At 49.3% G+C, this 13,863-nt stretch overlaps 1 protein-coding gene across 3 annotated transcripts in view; it reads left to right on the top strand.

Annotated features, from left to right (window-relative positions):
* CINP (cyclin dependent kinase 2 interacting protein) overlaps positions 1 to 13,863 on the top strand; it is a 31,208-nt gene that overhangs the window by 8,332 nt on the left and 9,013 nt on the right. For 2 of the 3 annotated variants that reach the window (XM_036086237.2, XM_078054244.1), the window contains exons 2-5: positions 1,909 to 2,077; positions 4,579 to 4,705; positions 10,430 to 10,559; positions 12,588 to 13,069. In XM_036086237.2, coding sequence (XP_035942130.1) covers positions 1,909 to 2,077; positions 4,579 to 4,705; positions 10,430 to 10,559; positions 12,588 to 12,790 — 629 coding nt within the window. In that variant the 3' untranslated portion in view covers positions 12,791 to 13,069. Of the gene's footprint in view, positions 1 to 1,908; positions 2,078 to 4,578; positions 4,706 to 10,429; positions 10,560 to 12,587; positions 13,070 to 13,863 lie in introns of those variants that run through there. The other variant, XM_078054245.1, reaches the window with a different exon arrangement.

Genomic DNA, 13,863 nt, shown 5'->3' with positions numbered 1-13,863 from the left:
TGTATAAGTTCTTCATAAGTCAGTCAGAGAAAAATAAATACCATATGATTTCATGCATATGTGGAATTTAAGAAACAAAACAAACAAAGAAAAAAGGAACAAAAAAACTCTTAACTACAGAGAACACATTGATGGTTACAGGGGGGACGTGGTGGGGAGATGGGGGAACAGGTGATGGGGATTAAGGAGCGCATTTGTGATGAGCACTGGGTCATGTATGGAAGTGTTGAATCACTATATTGTACACCTGAAACTAATATAACACTGTATGTTAATATACTTGAATACAAATGAGTAAGTAAATAATAATGCACATGAGAGGGACCATAGCTTTTTAAAAATATCTTTTATTTATTTCTTTTAAAGATTTTATTTATTTATTTGAGAGAGGGAGAGAGAGAGGGAGAGCACGAGAAGGGGGAGGTGCAGAGGGAGAAGCAGACTCCCCACTGAGCAGGGAGCCCTATGCGAGACTTGATCCCAAGACCCTGGGATCATGACCTGAGCCAAAGGCAGACACTTAACCGACTGAGCCACCCAGGTGCCCCAGGACCATAGCTTTTAAACATAAAACCAGATGGGGTCCAGAAGGAGGACCCTCCTGAGAGAGTGTAGAGAGTCAAAATCCCATTACTCAAAATCTGAGGTTCGGAAAATAAGCAAGTACTTTAAACAGATCCTGAATAAAGTCGGGTGCTCCACCAAAGGGAGGGCTCGAAATCTGAGAGACCCTCCAAAGGGGTGAGCACGAAGGCTCCACACAGACGCCTTGCTCAGGCCTGAGGGTCGTCATCCCCTGGGGTCCTCTCCTTCGGATCCCACTCTGACCTCCAAGTAATGTAAACTTTAAACAGAGCAAAGAGGGGCACCCAGGTGGCTCAGTCGGTTAAGCATCTGCCTTCGGCTCAGGTCATGATCCCAGGGTCCTGGGATCGAGTCTCGCATCGGGCTCCTTACTCAGCAGGGAGCCTGCTTCTCCCTCTGCCTCTGCTGCTCCCCCTGCTTGTGCTCTCTCTCTCTCTGTCAAATAAATAAATAAAACCTTAAAAAAAAAAAAGGAAAGAAAGAAACAGATGGCCTTGAACAATACTATGGATTAATTGGACCTAACAGACATACAGAAAACTCTATCCAGAAACAGCAGTTACACCTTCTTTTCAAGGGCATATGAAACATATTCCATGATAGATCACAAAACAAGGCCACAAAACAAGTCTTAAGAAACTTAAGGGGACACCTGGGTGGCTCAGTTGGTTAAACATCTGCCTTTGGCTCAGGTCATGATTTCAGGGTCCTGGGATTGAGCCCTGGATCAGGCTCCTTGCTTGGCAGGAAGCCTGCTTCTTCCTCTCCCTCTGCCACTCCCCCTGCTTGTGGTCTCTTGCTTGCTCGCTATCTCTCAAATAAATAAGTAAAATCTTTAAAAAAAATAAAATAAACAGAGCAAAGAACATCTCTAAGTAAAAAATGAGTTTATTCAGGAATCGCAAAGGAATTGCAATTCCGGACAATTCGCTATGATGAATCGTAGGCAAGTCGGAAGAGACAAAGGGAAGGTCAGCTTTAATTAGGTTTTAGGGGGAAGTGGGGAGGTGTTGAACACATGTTCTGTGGAGAAGAACAAGAGTTTGAGGTTAGTGATTTCTCATCGGCTGTAAGTGGTGGTTGATGCATTGTTGCTGGAACAGGGAGGGATCTTCTTTTTCTTAAAAGCAGTAAATGAAATTCCTATGTGAAAAATGTCCTCCCTTGTAATAATGCTTATCTTCCTCCTTCCTGCTGGTTGTGCAAGTCATGTGTGTGTGTGAGAGCTGCCCTTTCACGGCTTCCTAACTCCATTTTAAATGAGGTTCCTTTTATTTATTTTCACAAATTTGTAATCATTGTGTTTTTTTTACTCCCTGTCAGCAAACCCTCTTGGAAGCACAACGCCCAGAAAACCTGTCTTATCTGTCAGCGCAAGAAAAATTAAGGACAATGCAGCTGATTGGCATAATTTAATCTTGAAATGGGAAGCCCTCAACGACACAGGTTTTGCTACTGCAAATAATATTGCCAACCTGAAAACCAGGTTATGGTAAGTATGTGTATAGAGCTCCTCGAGCTCTGAGCCCCGCACCCTTAGTGATCGGGCACGAGTCTCCTGGGAGTCGTTTAGGGTGGGAATGGTAGTCTTTATCAACATGCGTGAATTACGTTATATTAAGAAGAGCAAGTGGTAAAATGATGTATGCAAGTAGAAACTGTATATGTATGTCCATTTTAAATACAAAATTATGCTACCTGTCGTTCATTGTTATGTCTGTACATGAAATTATGAAAATGGATTGGAAGGACACGGGCCCAGCCGTGAAGCTCGCACCTTTAGGATGGATGCGTGTTGGGTGGGAGATCAGCAGGCCTTTGATTTCACAACGTTGTGCTTTGTTTCTGTGATGTTGTGATTGATAGTAAGAACTATCTCTTTGGTTTCCCTCCCTGTTCCTGGCCTACAGCTCCTAAAACCCCTCCGACTTCCCAATGGATAAGAGCAATAGGAGCATCCTCTGTTCTAATATTTGGTCTTTTGTCCCCCAGAATGATCCAGGTGAAAGGAGTGTCCTGTTATTCATAACATGTCCCTTCCAGCCACCCCTGAGTTCATGCTAAGGAGGTGACTTCTGGAAAGCCCCATGGGAACCAAGCAGGGCATTAGAGAGCATGAACTTTCAGCTCTACCCCCTCACCCCACCTCTCAGGCAGGGGGAGAGGGGCTGGAGGTTGAATGATACACCAGTGGCCAATGATTTAATCAATCGTGCCTACATAATGAAGCCTCCACAGAAACCCAAAAGGTTGGGGTTTAGGGAGATTCTGGTTTGGTGAACAGTAATAGCTCTCCATGCTGGAAGGGTGGCCCCCAAACTCCACAGGGACCCAAGGCCCTGTGCTCAAGACCCTTCCAGACCTTGCTCTATGTACCTCTTCATTTGGCTGTTCTCTCATATCCTTTAATATCCTTTGTAATAAACCGGCAAGCTAGTAAGTAAACCATTTTCCGGAGTTCTGTATGCTGCTCCAGCAAATCCTTCAAGTCCAGGGGGGTGGCTCGTGGGAGTGTCTTATGCACAGCCCGTCGGTCAGAAGCACAGCTGACACCCTGGGCTTGCGGTTAGTGTCCGGAGTTGAGCGGGGCCGGTCTTGTGGGGCCGAGCGTTGACCTGTGGGATCGGTCTGTCTCCAGTAGGTAGTGTGCCTACCTCCGACAGGTGGTCTCTCCAACAGGTAGAGTTAACTGTGGGAAGGGCCGCAGGCTGTGAGAATTGCCTGGTGTGCAGAAACCCCCTCCCCTCCTGTGCTGACCAGGTGTTGGAAGTCCGGTGGAGGATGGAGAGTAGAGGAGACAGAGGAGGGTATTTTTCCTTAGCAATTTCTTTTTTTTAAAGATGATTTATTTATTTATTTATTTATTTATTTATTTGAGAGAGAAGGAGAGAGAGAGCACAAGCTGGGGAGGGGGCAGAGGCAGAGGGAGAAGCAGACTCCCCACTGAGCAGGGAGCCTGACGTGGGACTCAATCCCAGGACCCCAGGATTATGACCTGAGCCGAAGGCAGACGCTCAACCAACTGAGCCACCCAGGCGCTCCCCCTTAGCAATTTCTTTTTTTTAAGATGATTGATTGATTGATTGATGTGAGAAAGAGAGAGCGCATGCGCGTGCGCGCACAGCTGGGAGAGGGACGGAAGGGGAGAGAAAAGCAGACTCCCCGGTGAGCAGGGAGCCCGATGCGTGTTGGGTGGGAGTCCCAATGCGGGACTCGATCCCAGGATCCTGGGATCATGACCTGAGCGGAAGGCAGATGCTTATCGACTGAGCCACCCAGGTGCACCCCACCGCCCTTAGCAATTTCTTTAAAAAAGACAAAGGAGTCCTCAGAAAACCTGTTAGCGGTTGCCAATTCTGATTGGAAGGTTTGCTTCATTATTCTCTGCACTTTCCTGCATGTATAGTTTCTTATTTCTCAAAGTCATAATTCTGTGTTTCTCTGTCATTGTCCGCAAGCCAGAGTCGAGCGTCTCCACTGCTGTCCCCTGGCTCAGGCCCGTTCCTGGCACACGTGTCCCGCCGCTGGCCCTCTGCTGCCTCTTCCTCCCAGGGCCCGCTCAGCAAGAGACAGTTCTTGGCCTGCCTGCAGAAGGAGCTCTCTGATACTGTCTCTTCTGTTTTTATGTTTAATTTTTCCCTGAAGTGTTGTGACCACACTAGATTAATTTCATGCCCCACAGGCTTCGAACCATTCCCAGACGGTGAACTCTGGGGAAATGGTCATGTCTCGTTCATCTTTGTACCCCCAGCACAGAGCCCTAGGCTAAGGACGCCACGGGGCTGCCTTCAGCCGACTCCCCCCGTGCAGAGCTGGTGGACTGTTCATCGTGCTGGTGAATAATAAGTAGCATACGTTACAGCCCCGTGAAATAACAGCTGGGCCAAATGCCTGACACTGTTGCGTGGAGATGGCGCTTTCTAGGGTCTGCCCTCACGAGACGAGGCACCTTTCGGAGTGTACGTGGTTCGCACTCTTCTCCATTTTGTCCAGGAGTGAAGATGCGGCCGAGTTACAGAGCAGCCCGGCTTCCGGGGAAGATGCGGACAAGACGCTTCCGGAATACAGCAAGGAGCTAGAGATGCTGTGTGAGGAGCTGCAGAACACCTTTGATGCTTTGGTGAGATCCAGAGACCCCGGCCACCTGTGCTCGCAGTCACCGAATCCTGGGGGTGTCCTTGGGACTTTCTCGGTGCCTGGCAGGTGTCCACGCTGTGGGAGACGCTCTCCCCCGGACACTTGCCTTTCCCTCCTAGGCCTCCTCCACTTGCCCCCTAAATCTCGATGCTCCCCGGGATGCTGTCCTAGACCTTTGTTCTTTCTGCCCCATGTGATGTCTGGGTCCATCTGACCCCCTTCGGAGGGCTCCACATGGTAAATATTGTGGGCTTTGTGGCCCTACCGTGTCTCATCACCACTCGGCTCCACCACGTAGCACACCACACGTGGTACAGAAGTGAATGGTGGTGTAGCCGGTGCACAGGGGTGCACGAGCACCTGGCTCCAGGGTCCCAAACACACCAGGCTCGGCCACTCACCGCTGAGAAAATCCACAGGCAGAGAGACGAGTGGGGGGGACACAAGAAAGGAGTTTATTTCAGTGAGGCCGACACCGGGAGGACCACGGACTAGCGTCTCAAAGACCGCCTCCCAAGTGCTGGAAAGACTTGCAGGTTTATGTAAGGAGAATGTGGGACAAAGGTCGGTGGGTACGTGCAGATGGGCGGTAAAAGGTCGATCATGGTCGTCATGGGCGGGTCACACGGGGTCTTGCTGGCTCTGGGCGTGTGGGCTATGTGAGATCTGCTTTCTTCGTTTGTTTCCACGTTCGCGGCCGTGTCTCTGGCAGGTGAGGGCTGCACACGGAGCTCCTGACCAGCAGGGACTGGGCACAGGCCAGATAAGCGATTGAAATTGGCAAAGTTCTCAGTTATGGAAGACTGCCCACTTGTTTTGTTTTCTTTTTCCCAAATTAACCCATTCTATTATGGCAAATATTTTTGTTTGGGGAGCCTGGGTGGCTCAGTCGGTTAAGCGTCCAACTCTTGGTTTCGGCTCAGGTTGTGATCTCAGGGTCATGGGATTGAGCCCCGTGTCCTCCTCCACACTCAGTACAGAGTCTGCTTGAGATTCTCTCTCTCCTTCTGCCTCTCCCCCTCTCTCCCCCTCTCTCCCCCTCTCTCCCCCTCTCTCCCCCTCTCTCCCCCTCTCTCCCCCTCTCTCCCCCTCTCTCCCCCTCTCTCCCTCTCTCTCTCAAATAAATAAATAAATCTTTTAAAAATATATGTTTTTGTTTGAGTAAAAAAGCAGGTGCATGTATTGTTCCTAAAAGAAAAGACACCGGGTGGCTGAATTCCAGTATTACAATAATTTAAACAGCCAAGAAGCTACACGTGCTGCTCAGTCAGCTGCGCTCCAGCCCTGACTGCCTCGCTGCGTGTCGTTTTGATGAGCCACCACCTCCCACCAGAGCCTCTTCATCTCTTGTTCCCTTCCAGGATAAAGCCTGTCACAGAATCTCAAAGCTGTGTTAGAATGAGAAACATTTTCAACACATACTAATGTGACTTTTATAAAATGTAAAAAAAACTCTGAAAGGATTTTGTTTTTAAATGTCACTTGGCTCTTGTTAGATCACACGTTCTCATTTGTAACTGTGGACGTAGGCCCATCAGGAAAAAGTTTCAGAGGAGAGGCCGATGGGGAAGAAGGGGTGTGCCTTTCATTTCAGGCACGCCAGGAGTGATTGGCTTTGTTTGTCTGTCCTAGGTTCTCCCCATTCTTGAGTGGCAGGCTGGTACGCTGGACCCCTTCCTCAGCCCCACGGACCTGCACTGAGGAGGGGCAGCGTGGGAAGATGTTTGCAGGGAGAGTCAAGATGCAGAAAACCCAGCCGGCAGGCTCGATGAACTGGGCAGCAGCAGAGGAAAGGTGGGGTGCCTGCCCTTGGTCCCTGACCTGCAGCACAGGCCCAGGGTGAGGCAGGCCAGGGGAAGGTAGCCGCTGGGTTGTAGGTGACCACCTGCTCATGGTCAGCCGAGCTCCCAAGATCTTCAGATAAAGCCTGGGCTGTGTCCATGACAGCCAACAAAATGATGGGCCCACCCATCAACGCGGACAGAGCCAGCGTGGATGCGTGTTTGGACGGGGACGGGCCTTGTCAAAGAGAAGTAATCGGGGGAACTGGAGTTTTAGCCCAGGAAAGGGGGAACCAGCAGACAAAACAGCCACCATCACAGCCAAAAGGCTGTCCCGAGAACAGGAAATGGTCCACTGGTTTTTTGAGGCCTCTGAGGGGACAAGGGAGACCCCGGGACTGGCAGAAGCTTTGGCTCCCACCAGAGAACAATGTTGCAAGTCCCGTCCAGAGCTGGAAGGGGCTCCCACGGAGCTGGTGTGTCCCGTGGTGGGAAATGTGCCCCCAAAGGGCTGGATGATTACTCGGTGGGTTCATCACAAAGATCACGGAGGAATTAACTCCTGGGTAGAGGTACATCAGTGTACTTACATTTCATCCATTCTTAGGCCTACCTCACAATTTGTATTAATCCTATCCTGTTTATTTACTTAACGTTTTTCTGTAATACAATTAAAATCACATTATACACACGTTAGCTGAATATTGCTTCCCAGCCAAAGTCTTTGAGCCTGGGGCTGACTCCCTTTTTCCCAAGAAGGGAAGTTTTCTGTCTTTCAAAGGCACGTATGGATGGGAGGGAGAGGCACACGGGCCCGAGGCGAGCGACCCGAGTTGGAAGACAGGCCGCACCGTGTGGCGCAGGGTTACCAATGCCGTGGCCCGGTGGCTTTGGGAAGAGGCAGGTGCCCTGGTCTCTATGGTCCCCAAGCCACAGTGTGCTGCTCCAGTGGATTAATTCTCTGTATTTTTTGTGAACACTTGATTTTTTGGGACAGTCTCCGTTTTACAGGACGGTTGAGCAGGTAGTATGGAGAGTTGGAGTAAACTATCCCCAGCCCGCACCCCACGTCAGACATTACTGTCCTGCGTATCACAAACATGTACGCCACTTTGTCATAATTCGTGAGCCAGCACCAATACGCTGTTACTGAATGAAGGCTGTGGTCTATTCACATTTCCTTACTTTTTTCCCACTGCCCTCTCTCCATGCCGGACGCCGCAGTGAATGTAGTCATCATGTCTCCTCGGGCCCCTCGTGGCCGCCAGTCTCACAGACTTCCCTTGGTTTTTATAACAGTGACAGTTTTGAGGAGGATGGGTCAGGCATTTTGCAGCTGTCCCTCACTTGGGGTCTGTCTGATGACTTTCTCATGATTTGGCCGGGGTTGTGGGTTCTTCGGGGGAGACTGCAGAGATGAGGTCTCATCACATCCCGGCAAGGGCGTGGACTGTGACCACGCCCTATCGCTCTGGGTGTTGACCTTGACCGCCTGGCTGAGGCGTTGTCAGGTTTCTCTGTAAAAGGAGCTCCCTTCCCACTGTCCACACAGCCCACGCTGAAGGAGTGGGAAGTTCTGTCCCACCTCTTTGAGGGTGTAGCATGTACATAAATTATGTCTGTCTTCCCCCACCTGTGAATTACTGGACCACGTATTTCTAGCAGTGTGGACTCGTGGCTATTTGTTTTCCACTTTGGGTTGTAATACAGTACTGCTTTGTTTTGTTCAAATTGTTCCTGCTTCGGCCATTACGAGTTCCGTTGGCTCCTATGTCCCTTTGACAGGCTTCCATCATTGTGAATTTTTGGTTTGGGTTTTTTGGAACGCTTCCTTACTTTCTAGCATTACAAGATGTTCTAGGCCCATCTTGTGTATTTCCTGCCTCGGTTCTAGGATCAGCCATTTCTCCAAGGAGCCCTGGTTCCTCTTATTGGAGGATGGTTTTAGAAAGCAAGATCTGGATGCCAGCCATCAGGCACTGAAATCCTCTGCTCCAGGGAATTTATTCTATTTTGAAGTGGTTTGGAAACAAGTTCTCATTCTATGTTCAAAACCAAAAGTTGATGTGATAAGGCTTTTAGTAATATTTGTCCTGTTCCCCAGCTTTTGGAGAGAATGGTTTCCCAGACTTGGCTTTAAGTGTCTTTAATGAATTTGACCTTGGCAGGGGGCTTTGAGGCAGCCCTTTCCCTAACGTGGACGACCATTTTGCAGTTTGGTCTGTGGGAGGAGGTTGGGCTGGGAGTGTGCGCCTCCGTTCGTGCCCTGCGGGCTTAGGGCTGCCCACCGTGCGTAATCTGTGTCTCTGTCGATGACCGAGCTGCGCTTGGCACTGCAGTCCTGTCGGGCCTTCAGGATTTTCCTTGCTGTCCTGATCATTTATAAGCTTTTCTTTGCATTAGGTGGCAGGATGCAGAGGACAGGATGGCATGCCAAGAGATGTGGGGTCAGGAAGCCTGGTGTGGGGTGCTGGCTCTGACCTTCCCTAGCTCAGCAGCCCTGAGAGTTGTCCCACAGCTGTAATACAGAAGTGCTGAGTCCTACCTCTTGGTGTGGGGCCAAGTGAAAGATCGAACCTACAAAGATTGGGGAAAGGAATGTAGTCCCTTAAACATCGACATTAGCTAAACTTAGTGCACACCACATCCGGCATAATTAGAGAGTGGCTGAAGGACCAAGTGTGAGGAATTCAGATTTTGACAATTTATAGATCTCTGTGTATTCACCCCTGTGCACATACGTAGGGGTTAGAAATGTGGTCTTAGTGGGTCTGTGCTGCTGAAATCTGGAATCTTAGTTACTCGGCCCCTTTATGTAACAAACCCTTCTATAGCCCCAACCAGGTACTTCAGAAGTACTTAGTCCTTCTGGCCGCCATGTTAGCGCTTTGTCAGAGCGGTCTGTGCAGGCCATCTGTGCAGCGGGGACAGTGTCCGTGTGTCCCCTGCAGTGGCCAGGCTCCCCCGCAGAGCCCACCCTACCGGAGGCATCCGTTCTCCCCACTTCCTGTGTGAAGTGTGAGGGGCTGCCTTTCACCACTACCGTTTCACAGGCAAGGAAACCGAGCCTCGAGGTTTCAGTAAACCCAGAGGCAGTTAGTAAAAGTCAGAAATGAACTCATGTAATACCCTTCCTCCTCTCATTCCATAAGAGCAGAGCCTGCCTTGTGATTCCTCCAGGTGTTTTGTTTTGTTTTGTTTTGTTTTTAAAGATTTTATTTATTTGATAGAGAGAGACACAGTGAGAGAGGGAGTGGGAGAGGGAGAAGCAGGGGGAGTGGGAGAGGGAGAAGCAGGCTTCCCGCCGAGCAGGGAGCCCGATGCAGGGCTCGATCCCAGGACCCTGGGATCATGACCTGAGCTGAAGGCAGACGCTTAACGACTGAGCCACCCAGGCGCCCCTCCTCCAGGTGTTTGGGACTAAAAAAATTAGTGCCTTCGGAAATCTTAGGGAAGTGGGACTCAGAAAGCTCTGTCTTTCCAGCCCTGGAAATCCAGGGGTTATTTCTGAAGTAATCCAAATGAATGAGATCGTAGCCACTGTCTGGCTCCATCTGCCTGGAAATGTGCTGCACGTGGAGTGAACAGTGTTATTTGACTTTAGGTCTCAACAGATTTGTACCTCTTAGCTTTGAAAGCTTACAGTTATTGAATCTGAGACTGGAGTCAATTTCTTTTTTTTTTTTTTTAAAGATTTTTATTTATTTGACAGAGAGAGAGACAGCGAGAGAGGGAACACAAGCAGGGGGAGCAGGAGAGGGAGAAGCAGGCCCCCCGCCGAGCAGGGAGCCTGACGCAGGGCTCGATCCCAGGACCCTGGGATCATGACCTGAGCCGAAGGCAGACGCTTAACGACTGAGCCACCCAGGTGCCCCTGGAATCGATTTCAAATAAGGTTCTCCTATTCCCAATTAATACCTTTTCAGGCCAAAATACAGATGAAAATGGAAAAGCTGTCCTCGACCACCAAGGGGGTTTGTGAGCTGGAGAACTACCATTGTGGGGACGGGAGGCATCGGCCACCCCTGTTTCACACGTGGCCCACAGCCCATTTCTGTAAGTAGTTCTCTTTGCATTGATTCTCAGGAGTAGAAATTACGAGAGTATTTGCATACTTGAAGAACCTGACAGAGTTTGAAATTCAATTCAAGAATGAGTTGAGGGAAGGGAAGTCCCCTTAGTTAGTACAAAATCATTTAAATTGCCTTAGATTGAAATGATAGAGTTTGAAACAGAAGGAAAAGGCAATGCATCATCATTTGTGGTGTACCTGGTTTAATTAACCTTGCATTTCCACTTGTGCAGTCTTTTGGGTAGGTGAGGAGAGAATGCTCTGGGATAAAATTGACCTTGCTTTCCTACACATGCATATGGAAATGCCATGCAGGGACTTTACAATTAATATTGATTCAATGTCAGAAGCACCACATTGATTGCAAGGGAAAAGACTATGGCGGGGAACCTCCTGAAATTTTCATTTGGAATGTGTGAAAGTGCAAGCCCTAATTTTTTTTTTTTTAAAGATTTTATTTATTTATTTGAGAGAGTGAGAGAGAGCACATGAGAGGGGGGAGGGTCAGAGGGAGAAGCAGACTCCCTGCCGAGCAGGGAGCCCGATGCGGGACTCTATCCCGGGACTCCAGGATCATGACCTGAGCCGAAGGCAGTCGCTTAACCAACTGAGCCACCCAGGCGCCCAGTGCAAGCCCTAATTATTGACTGATGTGGAGATCTTGAGGATACATGCTGAGGCCTGTGATGTGTTGGAAGGGAAGGAGATTGGGCATCTTAAAATGGGCCTTTCTTCTTGGCTCTAATAATTAGCAAAGAATATTAAATGTAATTAGAGACACATGAAGCAAGGTGCCCTTATTAACCCTTTAAAAGCAAGTGGTCGGGGCACCCAGCTGGCTCAGTCCACAGAGCCTGCGACTTTCAATCTTGGGGTTGTGAGTTCAAGCCCCACGTTGGGCACAGAGATTACTTAATAAAAAAAAATAGATAACCTTAAAAAAATGGGTAGAATGAATTCCACCTCCTATGCAGAGGCAGAATTTTTTTTCCTTTTTCAGAAAGATAGGTTTTGGGGCACCTGGATGGCTCAGTCAGTTAGGCATCTGACTCTTGATTTCAGCTCAGGTCTCGACCTCAGGGTTGTGAGTTCAAGCCCAGTACTGGAAAAAAAAGATAAGTTGAAGTCAGTTTAGCCACCCACTAGAAGAAGACTATTGGGAACATGGAATCCATTACTTAAGTTCTACAAGATCAGAGTTACCTTTTTTTTTTTTTTTTTTAAGACTTCTTTATTTTAGAGAGAAAGCAAGCGTGCACGTGAGAGCAGGGGAAGGGGCAGAGGGAGAGAGAGAGAAACAAACTCCCTGCTGAGTCCAGAGCCTGACATGGGGCTCGATCCCACGACCCTGAGATCGTGGCCTGAGCTGAAATCAGGAGTTGGATGCTTAACCGACTGAGCCACCCAGGCGCCCCTCAGAGTTACCTTTAGCTTTGTTAGTTCAAAAGAAGGGCCTAGCCATTTGATGCCGATTTGAGACCTCCCTTTTAAATAAGGAAGAAAAGGGTAAAACCATTTGATGTGTTATTGGAATATTGTCAGTTTGAGGTGAATCTGCTGTTTATAGTCATCACAGGACCGAAGAGTTGAGCAGAAAAGGCTACTTATTAATTTCATGACACTTACCATGCTGACTAATCCTACTGGTCTGCATGAGCCAGAGTGACACAGACCCACCTGGTCCTTCTTTATCTCCGCGCTATTGCTGAGTCTAGTTTTTTTTTTTTTTTACACATTTTATTTATTTATTTGACAAGAGACAGAGAGTACAAGCAGGGGGAGCGGCAGGGAGAGGGAGAAGCAGGCTCCCGCTGAGCAAAGAGCCTAACGTGGGGCTCAATCCCAGGACCCCGGGATCATGACCTGAGCCGAAGGCAGACGCTTAACCGACTGAGCCACCCAGGCGCCCCCTGAGTCTAGTTTTCAACGAAGAGCTTTTCAAAGTGGCGCCTCACACCCAGGCAGGAGCAGTTCTGTGAACTTGTGCTATTAAGGGGAGACGTTTGTTTCAGATGAGGTTTCCCGCCAGCTGTCGGACATGTACCAGAAGGAGCTTCTTCTGAAACGCACGGTCATTGAAGAGCTAGCGCACACCACAGACCACGACCTCACCCTGAGCTACTTGTCAATGTGGCTGCACCAGCCCTTCGTGGAGACCAACAGCAAGCTGCTTCTGGAAAGCATGCTGCTCGAAACAGGGCACCGGGCCCTGTGACCTCCCAGCACAGCCTCAGAGTCTGAGCCCCCAGGCTCCCGACCACTGGCTGCTTCTGTGGCCCCCATGGTGGACAGTCTTTCACGTAAGACCTGGAGCTGTGGTGTGGCCACCCTCCGACCTTAGTGATCTTCCAGACTGGATCAGTTCAGCGGCTCCCTGTGCCTCCCCAGACGCCATGCTGCTGGGAGCCATCCGCCACACGGCATCATCTGCACCTATTGTGAACCTGTCACCCAAGGGGACTTCTACATGAAATAAAGGAGTTCCTCACCAGAATGACTGAGTGATCTCGTTTTTGTAAATCAGCTGTATTTATATGACATTCATGTAGGAAAGCCCTGGTTCGGTATTTTTACTTTATACCTAGTATTTAAATTTTTCTGCACGTTAGTTTTGTAATTACAACTAATGTTTAGAATACCATAGAGCTAACTGAGTAATAGAGAGCGGCTTCATGAAAACTCCCTACAAACGTTGCCTGTATTTGCAGACTGAGGATGTGCCAGGCCCATGAAAGCCACGTGATTCTTCAGGCACAAGTCCTAGAGTCCGACAACATTTGCAACCAAATCCTGGGGGCTCGATCCTACCATCTGCTTCCCAGAGACAAATGTAAGGAACGTCGTGCTATGGCATGGATGTGATACGGACACGGGATGTAGCCTCCGCTGACTGACGCTGCAGCGTCCCAGAAACAGGGAAAGAAGGAAAATATTCCAATAAACACCGTACACGACAGGGATTTCGTTTGGGAGAAAGCGAGCCTACCTCGCTGTGCAAACTGACACCTCAAAAGCACTGAAAGGCAACATTTCTTAGTATCTCCTTCCTCTGTCCCTGTGGACTCACTGATGTCTCTCCACCATAAAAGCTGCCCCTCAGACATCGCGCAGCCAGGAAGCCACGCAGTTAGCATGGGGCAGACAGGGTGTTCTGCTCCAGGCCGCCCTGCCCAGCAGGCTGTTGTCATGAGCCCCAGGGGCAGATGGGCGGGACGGGGCCCCGAGGTCCATGGGCAGTTTTATGTTTCGGACGTACTTAAAAAATAAATGCTCTTCAGGGCACCCAGC

Source organism: Halichoerus grypus, chromosome 8 (assembly GCF_964656455.1).
Source record: "Halichoerus grypus chromosome 8, mHalGry1.hap1.1, whole genome shotgun sequence".
NCBI lineage: Eukaryota > Metazoa > Chordata > Mammalia > Carnivora > Phocidae > Halichoerus > Halichoerus grypus.
Note: the sequence above shows the minus strand (reverse complement) of the source record. Positions and strands in the feature narration are given on the sequence as shown.